This window comes from Maylandia zebra, linkage group LG22, assembly GCF_041146795.1.
Source record: "Maylandia zebra isolate NMK-2024a linkage group LG22, Mzebra_GT3a, whole genome shotgun sequence".
Lineage (NCBI taxonomy): Eukaryota > Metazoa > Chordata > Actinopteri > Cichliformes > Cichlidae > Maylandia > Maylandia zebra.
The window spans coordinates 8,506,490-8,533,371 of record NC_135187.1 but is presented as its reverse complement, the minus strand read 5'-3'; the positions used below and the strand labels follow the sequence as shown (position 1 = coordinate 8,533,371).

General features: G+C 40.3%; 3 protein-coding genes across 3 annotated transcripts; all 3 read left to right on the top strand.

The window, feature by feature from the left end:
* Positions 1-194: 194 nt before the first annotated feature.
* On the top strand, positions 195-16,555 carry slc9a1b (solute carrier family 9 member A1b). The gene is made up of 12 exons (XM_004569268.4): positions 195-792; positions 7,060-7,520; positions 7,919-8,169; positions 9,027-9,244; positions 10,012-10,208; positions 10,532-10,621; positions 10,755-10,825; positions 11,193-11,366; positions 11,795-11,903; positions 12,039-12,134; positions 13,238-13,310; positions 14,174-16,555. The coding sequence occupies exons 1-12, from the start codon at positions 531-533 to the stop codon at positions 14,425-14,427; spliced, it is 2,256 nt and encodes a 751-aa protein (XP_004569325.3). The 5' UTR covers positions 195-530; the 3' UTR covers positions 14,428-16,555.
* fabp10b (fatty acid binding protein 10b, liver basic) lies at positions 15,354-17,754 on the top strand. The gene is made up of 5 exons (XM_004569267.4): positions 15,354-15,428; positions 16,625-16,932; positions 17,010-17,182; positions 17,381-17,470; positions 17,557-17,754. The coding sequence occupies exons 2-5, from the start codon at positions 16,737-16,739 to the stop codon at positions 17,605-17,607; spliced, it is 510 nt and encodes a 169-aa protein (XP_004569324.1). The 5' UTR covers positions 15,354-15,428; positions 16,625-16,736; the 3' UTR covers positions 17,608-17,754.
* A 49-nt stretch (positions 17,755-17,803) lies between these two features.
* Positions 17,804-24,996, top strand: srsf10b (serine and arginine rich splicing factor 10b). Its single transcript, XM_076879119.1, has 6 exons — positions 17,804-17,987; positions 20,276-20,382; positions 21,321-21,422; positions 22,475-22,646; positions 22,729-22,782; positions 23,879-24,996. The coding sequence occupies exons 1-6, from the start codon at positions 17,923-17,925 to the stop codon at positions 24,099-24,101; spliced, it is 723 nt and encodes a 240-aa protein (XP_076735234.1). The 5' UTR covers positions 17,804-17,922; the 3' UTR covers positions 24,102-24,996.
* Positions 24,997-26,882: the final 1,886 nt, after the last annotated feature.

Genomic DNA, 26,882 nt, shown 5'->3' with positions numbered 1-26,882 from the left:
CCACACAGCAGAAACTTTATTAATCCATGTGTAACACCCCTAATTTACCTATTATTAAAATTATATACCTTATTTAATTTGGAACCTAATCTAAGAAGTAAAACTACAGAACAAAAAGTCAGAAGTGCAATGTAATATTGTACTCTTCCTGGTGGCCGGTTTTGGTCTTCCACTCCAGCAGGTGGCACTTCGCTTCGAGCAGCCCGTGAAGGAAGAGAGGAGCGGGTGTGATCAAGATAGAAATCCATGTGATGAATGTAACTTCTTAGAGTTGCACTAAAAGGGGAGGAAAGAAAATCGAGATCAACTAAAGACTCAGGTGGGTTTAAACCACCTGTAAAACCTCCAGCTGATGGCAAGAAGACAGCGTTATGCGTGATTTTAACATGCCTGGAGAGTTTGTGCGTAAACGTGCGCGCTTCTCCGTGCCTCCCCAAGCTCTCTTCCCATCCTATCCTCACCCTCATCTTCCTCGGATCTGAGCAGCAGCAACAGCAGCCGCGGCGGTCCATCCTTCAGACCAGCTGAAAATGGATCCAATCCGGAGGAGCTCCACTCTGCGACTGACGGGGTTATTGTGCCTTTTATTTCTCGTTTTCTTCTCTCGTGGCTTCGCGAGTCATGATGTTGTTTCAGAAAAATCATCCGGAACGATACAAGAGGATTCCCGTAGCCAAGCAAACTCCACGGCTCATAAAAAGACTTTCCCCGTCCTCTCCTTCAACTATGAACATGTTAGGACGCCCTTTGAGATCTCTCTGTGGATCCTCCTGGCCCTGTTCATGAAACTTGGTGAGTGTCGCTCTAATGAAGCAACGCAACATGAATAAATACGTCCTTCTAAGCTGACTTCTCAGGCAGCTTTCAGAAATTATTTAAAGTCCAAGTTTATTTTGTTGTTTACTTATGCAAGTTCTATTGAAGATGCGATTATAAAGGTGCAGAATGCTCCGATACAAACAAGCTGACCGATTTCCAAAGCAAGAAGCCTCAGAGCTGCAGGTCTGCACCAATGAAGACGAGCATCACCTTTTATGGTTCCACTGTCTTCACATTCTTTAAAGTTTCAGTCATCTATTTACATTCTTTTTATCTGTTTATTTTCTTTATCTTTGTGTTGAAAGCGATTCAAGAAGTTTGTCCTTGATGATGTTGTGTGTCCTTTTCCTGACCCGAGTGCTGTAAATGTCCTGTAGTGGTGGGAGGGGTACTCAACAGATGAGTTGTGCTGGAGAGCCTTCCTGTCCTGAGTGGTGTCGTTTCCATACCACACTGCGATGGAGTTTGTCAGGATACTCTCCACTGTGCATATGTAAAACTTGCTGAGAAGTTTGGAGGTTAATCCAAATTTTCTCAGCCTCCTTAGGAAAAAGAGTCGTTGTTGAGCCTTCTTCATCATCTGCCATGTGTTATGGGTCCAGGTGAGATCCTCACTAATGTGGGTGCTGATGAATTTGATGGTCTTCACCCTCTCCACCTGAATCCCATTGATGTATAGTGGGGCGTGCTGGTCTCTCCTCATCCTCAGGTCAATAGTAGGTCATATCTGGCCTTTTTGTAGCCCTCTGCGTCACCAGAGGTAAATGCAATGGAGCGTGCATGTAGCATGGAACGTACCTCACAGTTCAACCATGGCTTCTGATTTGGATATTTTTTATAGCACTTGGTGGGGACAATATTGTCAATGCATGTGCTGATGTAGCTGGTGACCACTGATGCTTATTCCTCTAAATCCACAGAACTGTCCTCTCTCATTGGAGCAGTCTTAAACACACCCCAGTTTGTAGCACCAAAGCAGTCCTGAAGCGCCGAATTAGTCTCTTCACTCCAAACTTTAGTAATTTTACTTACTCACGGGGCTCGTTTGAGGAGCTGCCTGTATGCTGGATAGAGAAACACAGAAATGTGGTCGGACTGTCCAAAATGTGGCCGAGGCACTGCCTTGTATGCGCCGCTTACATTGCTGTAGACGTGGTCCAGGATGTTGTTATTCCTTGTCGGAAAGCTCACGTATTGATGGAAAACACAGAAAACACGCAGTAAGCTCGTGTTAATCCATCATAAACAACTGCAAAGCGAAAAACTGTTTCAGTATAAATGACAGCTGCTTTCGTTAAAGAGGACATATTCTACTCATCATCTTCTATATAATTTTATTATTGGACTCTATTAGAGTAGCTTTGCATGATTCACGGGTCAAAACAAGCCGTGTCTCCCTTCATGCTCAGTTTAAACCAGCTTCTTCTGATTTCTCTCTCTCTGAGGAAGGGTTTGGACACCAGGTGGGTTTGGCTGACCTCATCACTTGAACCTTAATATGAGCATCCACCACAGGGTCAGTGTATATATATGATGGAATAATGCAGAAAAACACAAGTCAGCTTTACTGTCTGGTAGTTGCACCAAATAAAGCTTAAAAATGCTTTGCATTTAACATTATTTTATTTAATCACTGAATCTTTTAATTATTTTTAATATTTAAATGCTAATTCTTTGCAAGTTAAACATAATAAAATGTTTGTTATTGTCTTTGTAACAGTGAAAATCTAAAAACTGTTGAGTTTGCTGTTACAGAAGCTTAAAAAAACTTAAAAATGCTCATATGTGAAGCTACTAACAAAGAATTTCCTCCCACCAAGAAAAGACTTAAATGACTCATTGCTTATCTAAACTGTTAGCAGCTGTGTATTTGTCTTTGGAGTTTTTGTTGTTTGTAGCCGGCACTTTGTAGCAAGCAGAGATTCCAGGAACCTGACAGTTGTTACTTTTGAAATTCATCGCCAGAAATAACAAAACAATCAAATGAGCTAAAAGAAGCTTTGACATTCAGTCTCCCCGACATGTGACCGCGGTCCAGGCTGCTGTAAAGAACGTTTATGCAGTCACTGGTTTTGCTTGAAGCCTCCCTCGCCCCCACATCCCCTCCCTGACTCTGCACACTGAGATCTTTGTTATCAAGCAGTGCATTAGGACAGGAAGACGGACAGGCCCTCGGTCACAACAGCTGGACAAACAGATAAGACGCTAAAGAACCTCGCTGTCCCCGCTCAGCCAATGGAAACCCACAGGAGAGACTGAGAAAGCCAATCAGAGTCGCCGCAAAACACCACATGTTTTAGACATTTAACATGGTGGATAATATAGCACCAAAAGAGTCAGAATGGATCTTTTTCTGTGTTGAAAATGTCCTAAGAAAGAGCTACAGTAGTTGTAGGGAGGCCTGCAGCTTCACCGAGCAGAAGAACAATTTGTACACTTACTGCTTGTGTTCAGCTTTGTTTTTTTGAAATTTTAAAGTAGAAAACTTACAGGTTTTATAAATCAAAAGCAGACACAAACAGAAACTGATACACATTTTATGGTATTAAATGGATTTATTTATTTATTTATTTATGCTTTAAAAAGCCAACAAAATATACTAAAATGGTAACAACAGAGTCACTGGGTTGCCAGATTGTGAGAAAATCATCCACCGGGATTATTATTTTGTCTTGTTTTCTTCTTAGTTATCTGCGTCTGGACCATTAGCTGCAACAGCGCAACATCTGTCTTTAATAAATGTCTAAAATATCCCCATAATAATAATAATAATAATAATAATATTAAATAACTTAATTCTCCAATAAAATTCAACATAGTCTCCCGCATTAAAATTTGCAGCAATTTAGAGCTAAACTGACATATGAATGATATAATTAGTAAAATAGGGAGTCCAAAGTAGGAGGGGTCCAGCTGTGTCAAACCTGAAGGCTATTTGAAGAGTTTGAGTACCACAAATCTCCACAGAGATCCCTTTCATAGGTCTGAATCCAGCGTTTGCTTTGGAAACAGGAAATAGATGTTCTGTCCAGCTTTGTCCTAAAATAACTGAAGCACTCTGTGTATAATTGTGTGCAGTGGGAATATCCTTTACTATCATGTTCTCACAGAGACATTTCTAAGCTCGACTGACTCTGAACTCTGACATCATGACGGCATTTTTAACCAGAGATCTGCTGCTCACTGGATATCTTCTCTTTTTCTGTCCGTTCTCTGTAAACCCTGGAGATCACAGCGTCACGTAAACCTCCTTTCCTCCCCTTTCCAGTGCTTCAGTGTATTTAGCCATCTCCACATGCATAAATACATTGAGTTGCTACCATGTGATTGGCTGAATGAATCAGTGGGCTGATTGTATTATTGAGAAGCTGAATCTAATAAACTGGCCAGTGAGTGCAGGTCCCATTTAATCCTAATGATACTTTCTCCCATGATCCTTCAGGGAGAAAGTCAAATTTTTAATTCAGATTGGTAATCGGTTCAGTTTGATCTCTCATGCTCTCCAAGGTGCTTTCTATCCAAGTTTCTTCTAAGCCAGCATTTATGAGCCATATATAATGTTTTGATAAATGGTTTATTCATATATTTGTCAACCATTATGAAACCCTATAAGTGGAGGCCGGTGCATGAAACTATAAATTTGTTCTTCGGGAAACTGTGCTTTCAAATGTGTTCACCTGACATGTTTAAAAGGTGCAACACTTGGAGACAAGTGCATGTCTGCTCTAAAGTTTTTAGCTAAAATGTGATTTACATGTTTTCATGCACAAAAAAATCTAAAAATTAAAAGGAGGGGGGTGAGTGCGTGTCTGTTTCAGTGTACATGAGATTTGCGTGTGTGTGTGTGTATCCTGTGTTCAACTTGAGAGAGAGAGTGTTCTTTCGCCCGGTTAATCAAAAGTCAACAGTCTTCCAGCTGATGCACGTGACCTTGAAGGATGGGAGCAGATAGTCAAAGCACAGTCCTCCTATCAAGGAGAATTCTCTGGCCAGTCTTGGCTTTGGGTAGCCGCATGAAGGAGATGGTTGTTTGGGTTCAAACGAACAACTGCATTACAATTTCGCAGTTGGTCTAAATGTCCGTCACTGGTCATCAGGTCTCTCAGTTCCCATTCTTATCAATATTGCATTCAATAAACAGTCTGAGTACTCACGGCTTGCCCGTCGTCAATCATGTCGGCCAGCCTTGTGGGGTTTTGAACAGCTGTAACCACTTTCTTTGTTCTTCGATAAGCCAGGTCCAAGCCAGGTCCAGTCAGCCAGAACTCTGTTATCATTGTTCCGAATAGGCAAATCTCGTTCAATGCCCTCCATCAACAGTTGCGAATGACCATCGAGTATCCGGCAGCAAACGTCTCTGCAGGACAATCGGGCTCTACCGAGCCCAGGCTTCTCATTTAGAATAGGGTGTCATGTTTTTTAGGGACCAGTTGATCAAATCCATAATTCTTTAGGTTTTAGAGAACAAGACTGAGAGACTTTCTGATGGTGAGAGTTAGATGATAGTTATCCACAGTGGATTTTAAATCAATCAATAAATGAAAAATTTCAACTTTAATTCAAGGTGTTTAACATACTCAGTCCCCTATTTCAAAGGCTCAGAATTTGCCTTGTGCCATGTGCCAAATTACACATGTGTACAAAAATGTTGGTACCCTTTGGTCAATGAAAGGAAAAACTCACAATGGTCACACAAATAACTTTAATCTGACAAAAGTAAAATTAAATAAAAATTCTATGAATGTTAACCGGTGAAAGTCAGACATTGCTTTTCAACCATGCTTTAACGGAATTATTTTAAAAAAAATAAACTCATGGCACAGGCCTAGACTAAAATGATGGTACCCCAAGAAAAGACTGAAAATAATGTGACCAAAGGGACATGTTAATCCAAGGTGTATTCACTATTTGGCTATTGTACATGGTAATAGCCCCATGCAGTCCACTTTGGCTCAAACAACTGTCCTGTGGACAGATGAGACAAAAACGGAACTTTTTGCCAAGGCACATCAGCTCTGTGTTCACAGACGGAAAAATGAAGCTTATCAAGAAAGGAACGCTGTCCCTGCTGTAAAATATGGAGGAGGCTCGGTCATGTTCTGGGGCTGCTTTGCTGCATCTGGCACAGGGTGTCTTAATTCTGTGCAGGGTACAATGAAATCTCAAGACTATCAAGCGATTATAGAGAGAAATGTGCTGGCCAGTGTCAGAAAGCAGGTCATGGGTCTTACGACAGGACAATGAGCCAAAACACACAGCTAACAACACCCAAGAATGGCTAAGAGGAAAACATTGGACTATTTTAAAGTGGCGTTCTATGAGCCCTGACCTCAATCCTATTGAGCATCTTTGGAAGGAAGCATGCAGTCTGGAAAAGGCGCCCTTCAAACCGGAAACAACTGGAGCAGTTTGCTCATGAGGAGTGGGCCATAAATCCTGCAGAAGTCTCATTAACAGGAATCGTTTGATTGCAGTGATTGCCTCAAAAGGTTGTGCAACAAAATATTAAGTTGTGGGTCCATCATTTTTGTCCAGGCCTGTTTCATGCATTTTTTTTTTAAATAATTCAGTTGAAGCATGGTTGAAAAGCAATGTCTGACTTTCACTGGTTAGCATTCATAGAATTTTTTGTTTATTGTTACTTTTGTCAGATTAAAGTTATTTCTGTGACCATTGTGTACCAACAGTTTTGTCCACGTGTGTAAGTAGATCAAAGTTCTGGAGTTGATCCCAAGTGTTAAATTTAAATTTGGATCTCTTAATGTGAGGATCTCTTAATGTGAGGTCCAGACAGATGTCAATGCAAGTGAAGAAAATAAAACCTATCAGAGAGATAGCAAACATTTTAGAAAAGGACATGTCAACATTGTGGTACATTGTTAAAATTAATGAATGCACTGACCAACTCAGGAAGTTGCTTTTGAGATGGCTTAAATACAAAACTGAAGACAGAAACAAGCCTTGATTGATTGATTGATAATACTTTATTTATCCCAAGGGAAAGCATCAACTGAAAGTGATGTCCATGGGCTCTAGACTTCATGCAGGCATTGACTGCTAATTATTTTCAGTATTAAGAACATTCGACATATTGAAAAGTAATTTATTAGTGTCAAAAATCATATTTTAACAACAAAACACAGAAGAGTGGACAACTCCACATTTCAAACGTTCAGTTCGAGGAGTTTTTGGCATTTTTTCTTAATGATTGTATTAAATTTGATTATGGTGTGTCTGCAGGATTTCACATCATCCCCACTGTGTCTCACATCGTGCCGGAGAGTTGTCTGCTAATCTTTGTTGGCCTGCTGGTTGGTGGCATCATCAAAGCGACTGGAGAACAACCCCCCATCCTTGACTCCAATCTGTTCTTCCTGTACCTGCTGCCTCCTATCATCCTGGATGCGGGCTACTTCCTGCCCATGCGCCCCTTCACCGAGAACATTGGCACCATCCTGATGTTTGCAATGGTGGGGACACTGTGGAACGTCTTTTTCATCGGTGGGATGATGTACGCTGTCTGTCAGATTGATGCGGCCAAGCTGGCTCACGTGGACCTGCTGTCCTGCCTGCTGTTTGGCTCCATCATCTCGGCCGTGGACCCCGTGTCCGTCCTGGCCGTGTTCGAGGAGATCCACATTAATGAGCTGCTGCACATCCTCGTGTTCGGGGAGTCGCTCCTCAATGATGCCGTCACTGTGGTGAGCAACGTTCGCATTCTCAAATAGTAAATATATTATAATTAAACTCATTCTTTTTAATGTGAATTAATTACTTTTCTATAAAATGTTAAAATATAGTAAAAAACAAATAAACTTTGAGGTGTTGTTATATCCAGTTAACACTAAAAATAGATACAGAAAAGTAGTGAAAGAAAAATAAAGACTAAGCAGGAAATCTCTCAATTTAGGAGGAAAGGAATTTTTTTCTCATGTATAAATTTTCACTTGAGAAAGTTTCTGAACTATAAATTTTCTGCTGATCAGGTAATCAACCCATTAAATAATGAAATTATCAAGATAAAATCAATTTTTTAGGTCCGTGAAACAATCATGAACAAAAGCAAAAGCAAACACAAACACCGCTGTTTCTGCTCCAGGTCCTGTATCACCTGTTTAAGGAATTTGCTCACGAGCAGGCGATTACCGTGACCGGCGCCGTCCTCGGTGTCATCTCTTTCTTCGTGGTTTCCCTGGGAGGTGTCATGGTGGGCGTCATCTACGGCATCGTGGGAGCTTTTACGTCCCGCTTCACCTCATACTCGCGCGTCATCGAGCCGCTGTTCGTCTTCCTCTACAGCTACATGGCTTACCTCTCAGCGGAGATCTTTCACCTGTCAGGGATCATGTCGTAAGTAGACGAGCCCTCGGTCTCTGAGCTTTATGATAAAAAGGTTTGAAGTCTCAAACTCACAAACACTCTGTATCAGATATAATACACTAGTGTTAATATTTCCTAATGAGAAAGTGAAAACATTTTTGCAAATTTATTAAAAATGTAACTAAATTAAATGTATCTTAATTAAAATCTCTCTCCTTTGTCATATTGTAAACTTGATAAAACATTAATTATCAAACTAATTTTTTATATTTATTTAACAAATATCAGTTAGCAGTTAGGTAAAAATGTCATTTTTATTCATTACAAAACATACCAGCCATTAACAGCATAGTCACATATTTGCACTAATAACTGTGAATTTACCCACAAACCAGGGGCTGCTGGGAAGTGGTGTTAACCTTAGACTGTGTATAAAGAAGGATAATATAACAGTTCCCCTGGATTTAAGTCGAATTATTTCATCTGTGGGTTACAGCCCTGTTGTTCTGCTGCTGCAGAAATCAAATTTGCCCACTGGTGGCACCGTGGGTGGATATTTGATACTGAGATCCTGTCGCCTAAACTGTTCTTGACACTAAGCCAACAGAACCACCCAGCTATCTGTTTTCTTGACTACATGTGCAGCTTAAAGACGGTGGCCCTTTTACTCCTCTACGTCTGGTGGCTTTGATGCGAAAGGAAAAGAAGACGCTTTATCCTTCTTTATATACAGTTTGTGTCGATAAAACCACGACAGACTCTAGGTTTTTGTCTTGGTTACAGCTGAAATCATACATTAAATAATCCAATAACCCTAACTTTAGAGAAACTTCTATCAAACCTCATTACGTTGACTGCTTCTCCTCCTTCTTTTCCTTGCCAAACAGTTTGATTGCTTGTGGCGTGATTATGCGGCCATATGTTGAGGCCAACATCTCCCACAAGTCTTACACCACCGTCAAATACTTCCTGAAGATGTGGAGCAGTGTGAGCGACACACTCATCTTCATTTTCCTCGGGGTTTCCACAGTGGCTGGTCCTCACACCTGGAACTGGATCTTTGTCATCTTCACGGTGATCTTCTGTCTGGTCTCTAGAGTGCTGGGTCAGTACAATAAGTTCTCTGTTTCTTGCCTATTAGCAACACAATAAACATTGTATAGTAATATATGCTAATCTGAGAGTGCAGCGAAAGCGGAGCTAGGAGCAGCTTGTCTAGCACGCTGGACACAACCCAAAGGCTCCCATGTAATTGAAATGCAGTACAGATTACAGCGTGATCAAAACCAAGCAAGGTCAGTTCTGCTTCATGACAGAGCGCTGTTAGAGATGCAGGGAAAGAGGTCAAGCACTGCCTGCCTTGCTTACCCTGACCTGGTTTAATCAGGTCTACAGTCATGAGCAAAGGGTTTTGGCAGTGGTCCTAATGTTTATTTTTTATTTAAATTATATTTTTTTTATGATATAGTGGAGAACAATCACAAGCATTTCATAAGTTCCAAACTTTTTTATAGGCAAGTAAAGTTTAGTTTTGGCAGTGCTTCCACAGCCTTCCCACCCCTGACTGTAAAACTTCACCCTTTCATTCAAGTAGGGTCCCTTCTGGCTCGAAAGAAATAACATGAAGAGACCAAAACACTAACTTTGAGGCTTTAACACTCAAATCAGTGGGTGGTGGCTTTGATCGCTACTGTTTTTTAGCCATTGGCATTGCTGCCTGAGCAAAACAGAATCTTGCTCCTCTACTTGGGGACTCATGGGGAAAATCCAGTGGTGAAATTCAATAACCAGTTAAGTGTAGAGACCCAATAAAGGGAAACTGATGATCATATTGATAATGAATTAATCAATTCTTTTTTTTCTGTGTTTCAGGAGTCATCGGGCTTACAGCCTTCATGAATAAATTCCGTATTGTGAAGCTGACCAAAAAGGACCAGTTCATTATTGCCTACGGTGGCCTGCGAGGTGCCATAGCCTTCTCACTGGGGTTCCTGCTGAACAATAATGAAATCAAGAACTTGTTCCTCACTGCCATCATCACCGTCATCTTCTTCACTGTCTTCGTGCAGGTGGGAATAACACGAGTACTTGGGATTTAGGTGTATGACAAAAACAACATGGCAAAGGAAAAAGGCTTGCATGTGAGGCTGGACATAAAGAAAAGAGACGTGTATCAGTTGTCTCTTTTATGTTTAATGTTTTTCCCGCACACATTTTTTCCTCTTGACTGGCCTCTAGTTGTAAGTTGCTGTGGCTTCCACCCGTCTGTGTCAACATCAGTAATTATAGTAATCAGTATTTTTATTGGGTATTGTTATGTGAGTGTGTTTATATGTCTAAAATAAATGTGCAGTATGTTTTGTTAAAACTTAATTTCTCTTTTTTTCTTCAGGGGATGACGATCAGGCCCCTGGTGGAGCTCCTAGCTGTGAAGAAAAAGAAAGAGAGCAAAGAATCAATTAATGAGGAGATCCACACACAGGTGACAATTTCATTCACTTCGTGTATAAGAAAACACATCAGTCCTTGTTAATATATGAGAGGGATGGGGCTACAGATCAAACAGTGTATAAGATGTATAAATAACACCCTCTGTAAACTAATTTTGCCATCAGTTCCTGGATCATCTCCTCACAGGAATTGAAGACATCTGTGGTCATTATGGGCATTATCACTGGAAGGACAAGTATGTATTTTCTTTCTTAATGTATCCTCTCTATCACCTCCATCTTTGTAGTTCAGAAGAAGCCCTCAAGTTGTTATGCAGCCATGTGAAAAAGAAAATTTTCACTGGTCTTTGTGCAGTCCTGTAAAAAACATGAAGATGACTCAGTAGATTGTAGATCAACAAGTAACTCTAACTGCCAAAACCTCTGCTTTGATAGAAGTGCTTAAACTTCAAGCACATCTGATTAACAGCACCTGGTTGCTACTTATCCTCTTAAGTCCTGGAAGCAGTAAGGGTGCACTCAGTTTTTCACAGGACTGCAAAGTCAGATTACTGTATCCCCCTTTTATAAAACAGAAAAAATAACTTTTTCTTCTGTATACAGGCTGAATCGCTTCAATAAGACCTATGTGAAGAGATGGCTGATCGCAGGAGAACGCTCCACCGAGCCTCAGCTCATCTCCTTCTACAATAAGATGGAGCTGAAACAGGCGATGATGATGGTGGAGAGCGGGAGCGCCGCCAAGCTGCCCACGATTGTGTCGACCGTCTCCATCCGGTAAATGTCAGAAGCAAGTCCTGCAAGAACTGCTTTCTGTGCATGAGATATTCCCCAAAAACAGTATTGAAGTGAATTACTGAGTAACCCGGACATACCTGTATTTTTTGGGTGAACTAACCCTTAATCCAAATTGATTTTGTGGAGGATGGAGGTCTTTTTGTTCCCCAGCATAAAGCTAAGGTTAAAAACACATCTCAGGAAGTTTTTTTATTATAAGTAAAGCCAGATGCCACCAAAAACACTGATGCTGCTGATCCTCTACATAACAAGTTATCAATTCTCCCCCTCAGCGGATACACTTTGTGCTTGTTTTCTGTGTTAGGCACATTAAAATCTAACTGAATGGCTTTAAAAAGTATAAGCTGTGAGTAATATCACACTAATGCAGGTTCTGGACTTTAAATTTGTTCACTGTTTCCAAACAGAAACGTTCAGGCCAAAGGGTCGCCCAAACCGAGCCGAGCCATCTCAAAGAGTCGTGAGGAGGAGATCAGAAGAGTCCTGCGAGCCAACCTGCAGAATACCCGACAAAGGGTGAGGAAGACATCGACGGCTTGTTCAAAATGGATTGGACTAATCTGAATGTTTGCATGCATGTTCATGAGTTGCAAACAAGGTCCATCCTTTTTAAAATAAATGTGCATTTAATACTTTCTTCCTCCTCTGCAGCTTCGCTCGTACAGCAGATATGAGCTGCTAAACGACGCGCTCGAGGACGATATAAGCGAGGCTCGCTTCAGGAAGCAGAAGGAGATGGAGAGAAGGGTGAGTTTAAACAACTCTAAAGCTGTCGACTTAAACAAATTAGAAACATTAGAACATTTCAGATCTGTCCAACTTTTTGTGCATCTAGTTTGAAGCTTTATTTTTTTGTTCCCTGACTACCACGTTTTTAATGTCAAAGAGTTAAAATCAGAGAACTCGCAGAGTTAAAAGGGTAATTTGGGCTAATAAAAAATGCAGATTCACAGAAATGTGTAAAGATTTTTGGCACTAAAAGTAAAATGAGGATACTTTCAGATACATTTATTTTTTATCAGATAGAGTACCAGATACAAGCTTTCCTTTAAAGATACTCGAAGGATGTGTCTTGATGCATTCTAAGTAATACAGATAATGAAATCTCAGGAAGCTGATTCTGTTCATCTGGACGCAGAGTTTTAGGAAGGAGAAATGTTTCAGACTGAAGTCCCTGATATGAGTGACAAATATGTCTTCCTCCTAGAACTCTGCGTCCAGATGAACAGAATCAAGTACAAGATACAAGTTGTTACAAAGAAACAACATTAAATATGAAGGAGAAGTGTAAAAACTCCTCAGCAGGCAGAGCTGAAGGCAGAAAGGAGACACAGAGACAGCCAGTGGGGGAAAAACTATTTTTGTCAATGTCAGTTTTATTTTACAGCACATTTAAAACAATAAGGGGGGTTTTAACCAGCTCCAAAGGAAAGCTCGGCAGTGACCAAACATTATCCAAATAGAATTTTTTATCTTTTCCAGCCAATTTTGTAAATTGTGGTTTTATTTAATCATAACTGGTACTTTTATTTTTTTAAATCAAATGCTCAAATGCATAGCCAAACCCTGCAGAAAGGGATCTTTGCATTGAGAGAAACTTCAGAGAGCTTATTTAATATGTCCTGGTGCTGAGTTTAAAAGTGATTGAACCTCTTGAAAGTGTAACAAAGGGGTTTAACAGACGGTCAGAGGACTCTCCATCCAGCACCAGAATCATTTCAGGACCCATTAGATCCCTCCATCCTTGTGTTTTGCTGTGGATAAGAATCAATACTAAAGTGCTTTGTTCAGTTGTTGGGTGTGACTTCCTGCAAAGTCCTTCTTTAAACTCTGTTATGCTTCTCTTACAGATGAGCCACTACCTCACGGTCCCTGCAAACCGCCAGGAGACGCCCCCTGTGAGAAAAGTATTTTTTCAACAAGGTCAGTCTAAGAGCCAGTTTAAAGCACGATTTTATGAGAATGAAAATTATGTTCCGGCTTTAAAGTCACTCATTGTTTTGAGTTTTGTGCTGCTGGATTCTTTTGGAGCATTTGAGCAGCTGTGTCCTGCTGTCAGATGCAGACCTGGAAGTCTGTGCATCAATACAATACTTTTCTTTTCCACACGGGATATGTCCTGTACAATGATGCAAATATTTTGCATTAAACAGAATGAGTCTTATGGGGATCGATAAAAGGATACCTTTTGTCTTCCACTGTGTCTGCCCTGGATCTTTTCTAATCATATTATCCTGTGTTGGGTATCATATTTAGCTACAAGACTGGCTTAGGATTTTAAAATGGAATAACCAGATTATTATAAACATTTACACCCAGAGGAAAATTAGATTAAGTGGATGAGGTTGCACATTTTAATAACTGTACAAATGTGCGATATTTACCTGTGATTTCTGTTTAATTCTGTTTAATAATGAGGTTATTTTTCCAAAATTAATTTAAATAATATTTCCACCCACATCAGTAAAAGCCTAAAAATAAATAATATTTTAACATTTTCATTAATAGTAAAGATTAATAAGTGCTTATAAATAGAAGCAAAGGATGATATAAACTATTAAAAGTAAAAATCTGTTTAATTTATTTATTTTTTGGTTATTTTCACTGCAATAATTTTTCTTTTGAATCCTTTCCTATCCTAAAACAATAATTTCTATGTGTAAGTGAATATGCATGCTCTAAATTATTTTAAAATATAACTGGTGCTGGTGTTCCTAATTAACCAAATCTAAAGGTGTTTGTAAAAGGTGTTAAACTGTTAATGAGCCCCTGCCTTTATTCTCCAGAGCACAAAGTGTACACCTACGATGACAGCGAGAGTCCCCGAGGGCGGGCTTCTCCCAGCTGTGCTGATGATGTCAGCGAGCTGAAGGAGACCCCTGAGAAGCCCGATCAGAGCAGCACGCCGAGGGCCAACAGGGACGCCGAGCTGAAGCCAAAAGAGCAGGACGACCAGGGGGATCAGCTGAAAGTATCACGCTGCCTCAGTGACCCCGGTCCAAACCCGGAGGATGATGAGGACAGCACCTTCCTGCCATGAGTGAAGCACATTTTACAGGAGAGGCCTGAAGACAAGAGAGCTTTAGCAAAGCTTGATATTTATCATTTAAATTGTTGTAGGTTTGTGATGTAGGATTGTGCAATCTTCGTTCCATACGTTCATAACATGTTTTTTTATCATGCAACATGCAGAATTGCCAAAGCGTGCTGCAGGGGACATTTCTTATTTGAAGTTTTTATACCCGCCTGAAGTTTCAGCATTTTGAATTTTAACATGCGCCTCAAGCCAAAGCATTTGTTTCAATGAGCTTGAAGCACCAGACGGGTGGAGTCTCCTGCCCTGAAAGCACAGATAAGAAACATAATGAGGTAAAGCCCGGCTGATAAACGCCGTTGGCTGCCAGTGTTTGTCTGTCTGGGGTATTTATCACAGACTGAAACATCTAAACAACCTTTAGTTGGGTTGCCATGACGTTTTGTTCATCTATAGTGCCCAGAGGATGAATCCTCACAACTTAAAGCCGTCATGGATTACCATGAAGTAATGACAGGGGAACTAGAGCTCACATTTTTCCTATATCGACTTCCCTTCATGGGCTCCCTGTTGAATCCAGAACTGGATTTAAAATATTTCTCTTCACATACAGTTCCCAAAATAAGACCTCATAGTATCATATTATCTTGTCAGAGCTCATTGCTCTCAAACTGCAGGGTTACTTGTGGTTTCTAAAAGTAGAATCAGAAGCTTAGATTGGATTAGACTCAACTTTCCTGATAGAGCTTATAGTTTGGGCTGGATCAGGTGAGGCTGAACCATCTCTTAGATATGCTGCTATAGAGTCAGGCTGCTGGGGGTCTTCCCATGATGCACTGAGCACTTCTTTTTCACTCACCTCATGTCACTCCACATGTGTTTAGAAGCCATTGTTGCATGTCATTTTCTCTTCCACAGTTTGTGTTTTGTCCAGTCTCACCGTGCAGATAGCTGCTCCTCCCTGAACCTGGTTCACGTGGAGTTTCTCCTCCGGACTGCTGGTCAATGTGAGAGCAGCACTTATTATAAAAACAAGCTATATCCAAACATGAGACTGAAGTAAAACATCCAAAACTAATGTTTTCATGACTTACTCAGTATTTTCAGTGTACATTCAAACTCAGACATATAGACTGTTTTGATTTCAATCAAACAGGACGATTAAACATACTCCATAATAGTCTCTATAAAGACCCACATTCACCTCTCTTTAAGTCTAAAGGAAGTATTCTGAAAATGTTTAGCTGAGCTATAGCTTTGAGTTTTAATAAGCCTAAGCCAAAAGTCCAAAAAAAGATACCCCTCGTGATCACTTTGCTAAAACATAATTGCCAGGCTACAGAGGTTGAAAACTGCACAGTCAGCCAGATCTGTTCTGCTTTACATGCATCAACCTAAGCGCTATAATCAGGTTTATTATGTGGCACAGTGTGTGGCCTTAAAAGTTCCGCTTTGACATATCTTAGCCAAATTTCTCTAATTGAGAAAAACTGCTATCAAAACAGATTATTTTGCTTTAAAAAAACCAATCTGTATTGTTCCCGAGTCACACTCACATCAGCCTTTACAAAATTCCGGCATCAGATGCATAAATGTTGTATTGTAAATATGTTCGCGCTGCTTGAAGTTTCATGTTGGTAACGAAAAGACCGATCTGATGATCAGAGGCCATTGACGAGCTTAAAATTAAAAAACGAGCTGCAGATATTTGTGGACAAGCTTAGCACTGTGTTTATCTCCACAGCTGTCGCTGCATGTCTGATCAGTGTTTTCTCAGGGAATTCAACAGACGGTGTGTTTGTATGACTAATACGTGCTCCACAGTTTATAATGTGCCTGTTTTTGTACGCTAAAGTGTTTTCAGCTCTTGTCAAACCGAACAAGGTGTTGGTGATGTTTCCACGTTTTGTAAACAAAGCTCTTTTTGTGTGTGTGTGTGTGTGTTCCTGTTAACTGAGCATGCTCCAAGACCTGTCAGTGTTTAAGAGACTGGACTGCCTGAGCTTTTGCTGCCTGCACACATTTGCCTTATAAGTGTTTTTGCTTTTTATGCTTTTACCAGTTGCAATGTTCTTTATATTACATATTGTTATATGTTTATTTTGCAAAAATAAAAAAATTGTTGAAATCATAAGGGAAAGCTTTAATTCCTGTCTTAAAAAAAGTTTCTTACTGCTGATTTTGTTTGATTCAAACTGTGCAGGTAGTAGAAGGAGTCAAAAAAAGGTGGAGCAGACTCTACCTGTGTCGCTGCCTGGCTGCGAGAATACTTTAAAGATGTCAGGATTAAAAAGGACATACTGTAATAAGGACTAATGGATGAGTTCAGGCTACTGAGGCCCCTCAGTGGAAAGACAATTAAAGAAATAACAGGGAGTTTGAAATCCCCAGCGTGCCAACCAGCAGCGTGTGATGAGACTGTGACAACATCCTCTGCAGCAAACATGAACTTCAACGGCACCTGGAAAGTTTATTCTGAGGAAAACCTTGAGGAGTTTCTCAAATCCATAGGTAAGATATTTTAAAAACTAAAGGATTATTTATTTCCTGAATATATTAAATGTTTTTTTTGTATTTATACTTTCCAGGTGCACCTCAAATGATTATTAAAATGCGTAAGGAAGTGAAACCGGTGATCATCATAGAGCAGAACGGCAAAGACTTCACCTGCACCGTGAAGACTCCAGCCTGCACCAAAGTCCACTCGTTCAGCCTGGGAAAAGAGTCAGAAATAACAACTGTGGATGGAAGGAAGTTTAAGGTAGTTCAGGGACCTCATGCTCAACACATTTGAGTTTTTAGAGTTTTGTGAATTTTAAATTAATATTGGAAGGAGCAGTGCAGAAATGAATGATGTGATTTATGCAGGCACAGTAAGCAGGAGACGTATCTCTGCTATTTATTTACCTTTTAATATTTAATTGTTATTGACTACAACAATGATTTTGTTCCTGGTTAGTGCATTGTCAGAGAGGAGAACGGGAAGCTGATAGCTGAAAATGACAAGTTTACCTCAGTCAGAGAGATTCAAGGGGATGAAATGATTGAGGTGGGTGGCTCTAATTCTTCTTAAAACTGCTATGAATGTGAATCATCCACGTTCTCCTAATGTGTCTGCTTACTGTTTATATCTAGACTATCACTGCTGGCTCTATAACCTTCACCAGCAGGAGCAAACGTGTCTGACCGGCCAGCTCATGGATCCCTCTCAGAATTCCTCATCTGAAGATGAACGGAGTTAACTTATAACTAAATAAATAAAGCTGAAGTTAATAAAATAAAATGTGCAAACACTATAAAACTCGTATCGTTATTTACTGTAAGGCAGTATTCTGATTGTAGAGGGCGCTGTGGGGATTTTTAAGTGCACGCTTTCGTGTAAACGAAGAAGAAGCAGGAAGGCGCCTTTTGAGTGCGCATGCGTTGCTAATTTTTCCCCCTTCGCAGCCTTTCGTTTTCCCTCTAAAAGAAAACATCCTTCTGCTACGTGAGTGTAACTTTATGGCCAGATACATGAGGCCTCCAAACACGTCTTTGTTTGTCAGGAACATCTCTGATGAGTCCAGGTGAGTCCTCGTAAAGAAGCCGCTACTCGTCTACGAGTTAACTCGTGTTAATTGTAGCTAGTTAAGTTAGCCTGGTAGGCAAGGTAGGCCTCAACGTGCAAACTGAAAGGGTAACGCTGACCGGGAGCAGCGCCGCATTTCAAATCTACGTTACGTTATTTTGGCCATATATGTCTTTGTTGTGGTTTTATAAACATTATTAACGTCTGTGTTGCTCTTTAGACGCGAACTTTTTCATGTTTACAGTCAAGCTATCAAAGCTAACTGGCTAACGAAAGCTGGTAAACAGCTCCGTGAAACTTTGAAAGATTTTAAAGGAGGCAAGAAACCCTACAATGTGGATTTAATATGAAGGGGCAAAAATTAATGGCCTCGGCTAACGTTAACCTAATGTTTGTTGGCCGTTATCAATTTTAAACACGCGTGGTTAATTGATTAGTTACAATCTGAGGTCTGTTTGCTGATTTAAGTTTGTATATTTAAATGTGATTAGCACAGAAATTCTCATTTAAACTGGCAAAATACTGACCTCAGAATACACGATCGCAAATGAAAGCTCGTTTTAATTTTGTATGTGTAGCTTGTGAATTAATCTGTACCTGTAATGATTTCCTCATGTATTTGTTATTATTATATTTCATTGTTGTTGTTATATCTAGGTTTAGTCTCAGTGTTAATCTAATCTGACCACACAGGGTTGGTTTAACTTGGTTTTAAAAATACTAAACTTGCTAGATGTGTTAATAACTAGTTAAAGTTTTGCACTATTATTTAAAAGCAGAGTGAAATGGGTAAATCGATCAGAAATCATCAACATTTTGTTCTCAATCATCTTAGAATTGCCCAAAAAATGTATGGTCCAAAGTTTGGGCATATGCAATGATTGCTGTGATGTTTTAACGCATATATTGAAAATTAAAGGTCAGTCCAACCACTTTCAGGCTTTTTAAACACATTGCAATCTGAGGCAATATTTAAACATGAACATCTCCAAAACTATTAACAACACAAACCAAAATAAGTATCACTGACCTCTTTCACAACTGATTAACTCTGTTTGACATGGATGTTGAAGCTGATTTTAATCTCACTGACACTGTGACCTGAACTTAATTTCCTTAATTTCTTCAATTTTACATTTGCATCTGTGGACGGCCTTGTAACTGTTTATAATGTGTCAGTGCTACACCAATGACATTAACATGAATTGCATGTTAATATTAAAAAGTGTGGATATTTTAAAGGGATAGTTCACCTGAAGAGTGTGGCAAACGGTGAGGAGCTTTTTTGCCCCTATTTTCTAAACATTTCCCAGATTATTTTACTAAAGAAAAAAACAATGGACTACTAGGCAATGAAACTTCTAAAAATTACAATACCCGTGAGCCTTGGTGGCTTTTGCCTTGGAGAAAAGACCAGTCGACTAAAAATGCTTTACATACAAGGACAAAATCTTATCTGGACACAAAATAAAAGATTGTTTCTTAACCAAATTAACATTTTTAAGCTTTATGTGCACAAGTTGAGTGTTTTTCATTTTTGCAATGACTGTGCACATATATAGGCCACAAGAAGAGAAAACCAGTTTCCTGTTAATTTAGGTCACTTGATAAAACAGAGGGTATTTTGTACTTGAGTAAATTACATCCACAACATGGTTCAAATGCTTTATATTTTAATGACAGTTTTGGTATATTTTTCTTTCTTTGAAGGTGAGAAGCTCTCTGAGTGACATTAAAAGCATTTGTATGAAGGGAAAACCCTGAAGTTGTATTTGATATATGATCAGGAAGTCTTATATTCAAAGGGGATGGATGGAAAATGGGCTGATTATGTGACCACAATTGAATCATGAGCAAAAAATACAGGCTGTTGATTTCACTGCTCTCTGATATCGGAACTTAATGTACTGTGGGGCAGGTTAGTTACCATCAGCTGGGTTAACGTGAGACACCTTCGTAATACGGAAGTTACCCAAATCCTGCTTTGTCATCCAGGCCTCTCGTTTCTTGGTTGATTAATAAATAAATAAATTTTAAAAATGCCCAAAAGAGCTCCTCAGTGTTTGTCACCTGCTCTGTTTAAAAACAGTCCTGCTGGGATACAAATTGTCTTTGAGCTCTTTTAACAGGTGGATCACCCTCCAGGTAAGAGGAAACAAAATGTACTCTGAGGTGAACTGTCCCTTTATTCAGCAGCTGCTCTTCCAGCTGTTGCCACTGGTTGATGATGTAGGTAGAGATGCCCGTGATGGTCAGTTGAGTTATACTTGTATTTACGGTGTTCAGGCCTGAGGATTTGCGGCGTGAGTTTGGCCGCTATGGGCCGATAGTAGATGTCTACATCCCACTTGACTTCTATACACGTCAGCCAAGAGGATTTGCATACATTCAATATCCTTTCCCAATGACTTTTAACTGTGTATGCTGCTGCTAACAAATTATTTAAATTTCCTTTCGGCAGAGAAGATTTTTATTAATTTATTTTTTGTGATGCATTTTCTTTTTGCACATAATCTGATTGAATATCTAACACGCATATTTCTCTGTTATTGCTTCAGAAAATGTAAACGCGTCCAGTTGTGGAAACCGGCCACAAAGAGTTACAAAGACCCATATAGAGTAGCTGTAAAGACACACAGACCTGCAGGATCAGAGGGAGGGAAAAGGTTGAAAAGAGAAAGTAAAGCATGAAGAGGAAAAAGGGAACGGAGACAAAGCTTGGATTTGGATATGGCGGCAAAGAATGGGGAAAAGAAAAAGAGGTTTAAGAGGAGAAAGCAAGCAGGAAACCCCCGAGTCTCTGTGGGAGTCGGTTAAAGAGTGTAAAGATCAAGATGAAGTTCAAAGTCAAGCATGGGCAAAGGTAACAAGTCTGAATTATTTTGTATCCTCCCATCCACAAATTTGACATGACACCAAAACCAGCTTTCCCTGTGACACTGATGAAACGATTTAATCCAGTCTTATTGTGTTTGATTTTTATTTTTTTATATATAGTCACTGTCGTGATCCCTCAGACAGTTAGATGATATGTTTGAAAAGAGCTTGCTTCATCTTTTATCCCTTAAAAAAAAAAAAAAAAAGCAGTCAGCTGAGCGTGTTTGTGTTGTTTTCTCACCTGTCTTACAGTAATGTAAACGGTGTCTTTTTATAAATGTTTTTACATGGTAAACTGGGCCTCACAAATTTAACTAAAGTAAACGTTTATGAAGTGCATGGTTCTTTTTCTTGAGAAGCCTTTTATTTGTTTAGGAGAAAAAAAAACATTTCTTTAAATTTGTGAGGCCTTAAAAAAAGAGAAAGAAACAGAAACCTTAACCACTCAGCATATTTGAGGACGTGCGTGATGCCGAAGATGCTCTTCACAGCCTGGACAGGAAGTGGGTCTGTGGTCGCCAGATTGAAATCCAGTTTGCACAGGGCGACAGGAAGAGTAAGTGTCTGGTTTTTGTGTCTGAATTAGATTCAAACACTTTGAAATATTTTTGCTGTTGGTTTAAATATTAATCTGTGACTTCCAATGATAGAAAAATGTGTGACCAGCTCGGTTTTATCTCTTTAAAAGGAACCCTGATTATTTATTATTTATTAATATTTAGCTGGTGGTCTCCTCCCCATGAAACATGGCGTTTAAAATTAGACCCATTTCCAACAACATGCCGGTACTTTGTTTTCAACATCTGCAGACACTGAATTTATCTGACACCAGTTTAGTATTAGGAAGCTTTCCTCAGTGTGAAGAACAACTGGAAATTATCCTTTTATTTATAAGGAGACATCAGAATCGACTCTAACATTGTCCTGTTAACTTTTCAAAATATAGAAAACAAGCAGATTTACTGAGTAAATTGGTGAGAATGCATAAGTGTTATTCATGCAATTTATCTGCACTGGTCTCATTTCAGCTCAGTTACGCTGCTTTGGTTGTTGCATGAGCCAACGGTTACATCAGCACACTGGCTTAAGCTGCTGAGGTGTGCTGCAGTCTCATCTGGAATGATACATGTCGCCACTCAGGCAAAAACAAATAACCTGCATCAGTTCTGTGGCTCCACACATTTATTTAACATGCAAAAGATTCACGGTTTGATGCCAGGAGGAGACAGAAATCCATTTGTGGTCGCATCAGGACAAACGGTATAAAATCTGCTGAATTAAATATGTGGAGCTACCCACTGTGGCGAGTCAGTGTAGTAAAAGCTTCCCAATGAGCCTTACATTAGTACACTCTTGTTCAAGCTGTTAGGCATCATTACCCAGACTGCACTGTGACATAAACAACAGTCACGAACTGAGACTGAAAGGATTCCCCCTTCCCCCTCAACGTTTTAACAACCAAGAAATCTGCAGTATGCGTCGTCATAGTCGGGGTTCCTTTTAAATCACGTTTTCAGATTTGTTAAGTGTTTAAAATTAAGCATCAACCATCATGGTTTTAATTGTTTTCTGCTTTAACCACTTCTTCCTCCTCTTCTTTTTCACCAGCACCAAATCAGATGAAATCAAAGGAGCGGCGTTCCCCAGGAAGATCCTCCCGGTATGACGACTACGATCGAGACAGCCGGCGCCGGCGGTCACGCAGCCGCAGTTACGAAAGATACAGGTCGCGCAGCCCGTCTTACGATCGCCGCCGCAGACGTTCGGAGAGTCCTCGAGAGTGAGTTAATCTCTCAGAAGAGAGTCGGTCGGTCCCAAGTGTTCTTTGTGAGAAGGAAAATAACGTTTTCATTTTTCCTTAGGTCTCGTGGACGGGTGTATGGAAGAGGAAGAAGCAGGAGCCGCGAGGATGACAGGTACAACTTCTCTTCTAGACTAAGACCACATTTACACAGATGTAGCCTGTCTGTTGTTTTGCTTCCTAAAATCCATCTTTGTAATGTGCTACTGCAACCAGAAGGTGGAAGTAATGTAGATTTTCTTTGCCAACAACCATTAAATGACAAATAGGATAACGTGAGACTAAATGCCCTGGAATACCCACGTCACAATACAATACAACACTTGTGTCCTCAGTTCAGCTGCAGCGGTACAACACACCAGGTTGGAAAAATCGAGAGGTGCAGAAACAGCAGCTTGTTAATTTGACGTCAGCTTTGTCATACAGCGGCAAAGGCGACTCCAGATGGTAGAAGGACTCGAAGGAAAGAAATGAAATGAGTTCAATGAAGAAAGTGTTTCTCTGCAGTTGACAGCTGCTCATTTCCATAATCGCAGTTAACACGAGTCCTTTATTTACTTATTTTTTCATCGACTGCCATTTGTTTTAGAGACAGCTACTGAATGAAGACTGTCGTGTCCAGATGAACTGAAAGATGCAGGTTGGGTGTAAAGCAAGGTGTGACGCGTTTATTTATTTAAAATACAGAAGGAACCAGGTGGTCCAGCCATCGTGGCTCTGTTGTGTGTGTCAGCATCAAATTGTTGGACAGTGTCAGTCTTAAACCATTTGGCGCACACAGCAGCACAGCTGGGTGAAAACTGGTAGCTTCATGAACTGGTTTTTAAGCTCTTTTGTACTGATGTGGTGATATTATTGAACCCCACAGTCTTTTCCTCCTTTACATACATTACTGTTCATGTTATCCATGTTCTACCAGTTATTGTTAGATCTAATATGCGTCATTTCATCTGTAACGGTGCCCACAAGTTAGAAATTCATGGGATATCATCAGATTTGACTCTTGGGGAGTAACCCTAATGATCCTTATGCTCCGAGGAGGAAATTCCACATTTAACACTCATCAGTTTTCAGTTTTAATGAGAGAAGAGGCGGAAAAAATAAGGACCAGACAGTCAATCACGTCACCCCACAGCCAGTTGAAAGTAAAATCTGATCTGCACTGCATCTAAAAGTGTGACGTATCACTCTTTTACTTTGTGTGCCTTCAGATACAAGCAGAGACCCCGGAGAGTCTCCAGAGAGCGATCCCGCTCCAGATCCGCATCTCCACGAGAGAACGTCAAACCGCCGTCCACCTCCCACTACGTTGAGGAAGAAGTCCGACAGACGCATTCCCCGTCCCGCTCCAGGTCCCAGTCTGCGTCGAGATCACACTCTCGCTCACGTTCTCGGTCCCGGTCCTGGGCCGGGCGCAAGACAGGAGGACGCTAAAGCAGAACCCACTCCCCACCCCGTTCCCCCGGTTCTGTCAGACAGAGCAGAGCTGGTCGTTTTGTTAAGTAAAGGTGTTTGTTTGCCATGAATGTAACGTCCATTTGTAGAAAGCTCGTTTTCGCTATTCCATTTTAAGAACAGCGCTGCAGCTCCTCGGCTTGGTTTTATAAAGTTGTTCGGTGATATTTCTCTTTAGGAGCAAGATTCAGCGGTTTCTGCGCTCAGCCTGACGGGAAGAATATCCAGTCTTTTTTATATATACAACCAGTTACTGATGATTTTTGTTTTCTAAACCCTATGCACCCACTTTTGCTAAACAATCCCTGACATTCAGTATTCTAAGGAAGTATTGAGTCTGTTGGTGAACCAAATGCATCTTTGTGTGTTTTATAACTAATCATGTACTAGGTACTTTACTGTCAGCCAGTTTCACCGCTGTTTTTTAAATTTACATTTGTTCGACAGCGATAAACCATCACCATGAGATAAATGTGTTCAAGGTTTTTTAAAGATGTGTTTTATGGAAGAAACCGAGAACTTCTTGAAAGAAAAGGCATTAAAGCTGATGGTGTGCGTCTGCAGTTTAGTCAAGTACATGAGCACGGGTGCTAAAACGCACAGAGGTGATGCTGGGGTCCCTAAAGTGTTAAAGACGTCAACAACAAGCTGACCTATACGGTCATTTGTTTTCTTTGTGGTGTTTTCTGTAAGAGTTAAACCTTTTTTCTGTTTTCCCCCCAAGTTGTTGTTTCTTTGAGGAGAAGCAGGTTTACTTGACGGTGTTTTTCAGAACAACTCGTGTCGCTGCATGTTTTATTCTTATCTTCTATCTTTAGTAGGGAAAAAAACTGTTATTTTGATTAATAAATGGTTAACTTTCGGTTAAAGAAAACATTGCGTGGCTTGTTTTTGTACTTGCTTGACCAAAGTTCATTATTGAACACAATTCAGAGTTTTCTCCTCCTCGGAGACCTCGGTGTCCTGTGGATCCCCAGCGTCTGCCTGGAAAACGGAGCAGGACAGTCTGTGAGCACGGCCCCGTCCATCGATTTCCTTTTAATGGAACAACTGAAATTAGATTCTCAGCAAAGAGGCAGCCATGGATGAAATCGGACGTGTCTCATTGATCGCTGTACTGGAAAAATGCATCAGTCAGATGAATAAAGCTGCAGATGGTGGAAGTCCTTATCAACCATGCAGTCACCAGTATGAGCATAATCACAAAAACAAGAGGCTGCACCACGATGATGCTGTAATCAGACGGGTTTCTGGGTTTCTCTCAGTCCCTGCCACTCCTGGTCAGTTTAATCCAGCTGTACTCCACCCTGTAAAGATTGTAGTGTCACATCTATGATGTCAGTTATCCTTAAACCCCTAAAACTCCTGTTTGGACTTTTTGTACCTGCCACCTTCTAAAAAAACACACAAAATGTACAGAGATGAGCTGTAACGGCTGAAGATCGAGCTTCATTTATTGTTTCTACTGCTTTTCTATCTGAGCAGAACTGAACAGCTACATCACCAGTATCATTTAAGGTGAACTATGAGGGGGGTTCAATACTCAAGATCAGGTTTATTTTCAGTATAAGGCTGAAGATTTGGTAAACAGACTGATTCCTATAACACATTTCTATTTGAATACTTTAAACATGTCTCAATCACACAAGCACTTTCTCTGTTTACACTGCAGTGAATAGGTTGGGAGCATAAACACATACTCGGGGTTCAGTGTCTTGCCCAAGGATACTTTGACATGCAGACTAGAGCAGCTGGGTTCAAACCACCAGCCTTCCGATTCAAAGATGACCTGAGCCACGGCCATCTATGTTTAATAATTAATGTGTTAAGAAATTAGTTGTGAGGCGGGGCTCCTGGAAGAGCTTAAAAAGTTCTGTGTGAATGTAGGGGAAAATATTCCAGCCTGCAGGGTTGGAACCGTAGATGATCATTACCAGGACATGACCCCAGGCTCACATTGTTGTGATTTACACCACCACCAACCTGCCTATTCAGTGTACTGTTTCACTGGTTAAATATAACAGCCTGATGTTTGAACACCCTTATTTTTATAAGAATTATTTGCTTGTTGTAGCAGAAATAGGAAACAAAGATAAACCAGACAAACACTGGTTGTACATTTTACTCTACATAAATCAAATAAATCTTTTTTTCTGGTTGATTGATAGATAAGCACCATAGACAGTTTATGATTGGCAGGTTGACAGATGAGGTCAGGCAGGAGTCTGTTCGCAGACGACGTTGTGATCTTCAGAGGTGTTAGAGAACCTGGAGAGTTGGAGGTATGAGCAGTCAGTAGAAGCAAGACTTGCCAGATGGCAGCAAGACCTGTTGTGAGGAGGAGGAGAAGATTCATGAGTGTGGTGGAGGAGGGTTGGAGTGACAGAGGACGATACTAGGGATAGGGTGAGAGGGAGGCAGGGACTGTGGGGTCCCATAAAGGGAGCAGATGAAATCCATTATGCAAGAAAAACTCTGCAAATTACAAAGTTCCTTCATGGAGGAAAACAAAATGAATAGATATGCATCTATGAAGGTGCATTAAGAAAAAAATAGGCTTTTTCTTTGAATTCCTCATTAATTTGTGCAATTTTAAAAACATATTCTGGTAAATAGTCAAACAAATATTCATGAAAACAATTAGCCTGAAAAAACAAACATGGAGGCGCATGTAGTAAAGCTCTCTATTGTCTATTGTGACATCTGTTGTTGGAATAAAGTAGAATTGAGGTTCTGTAAAATTAATATCTCTAGTTTTGG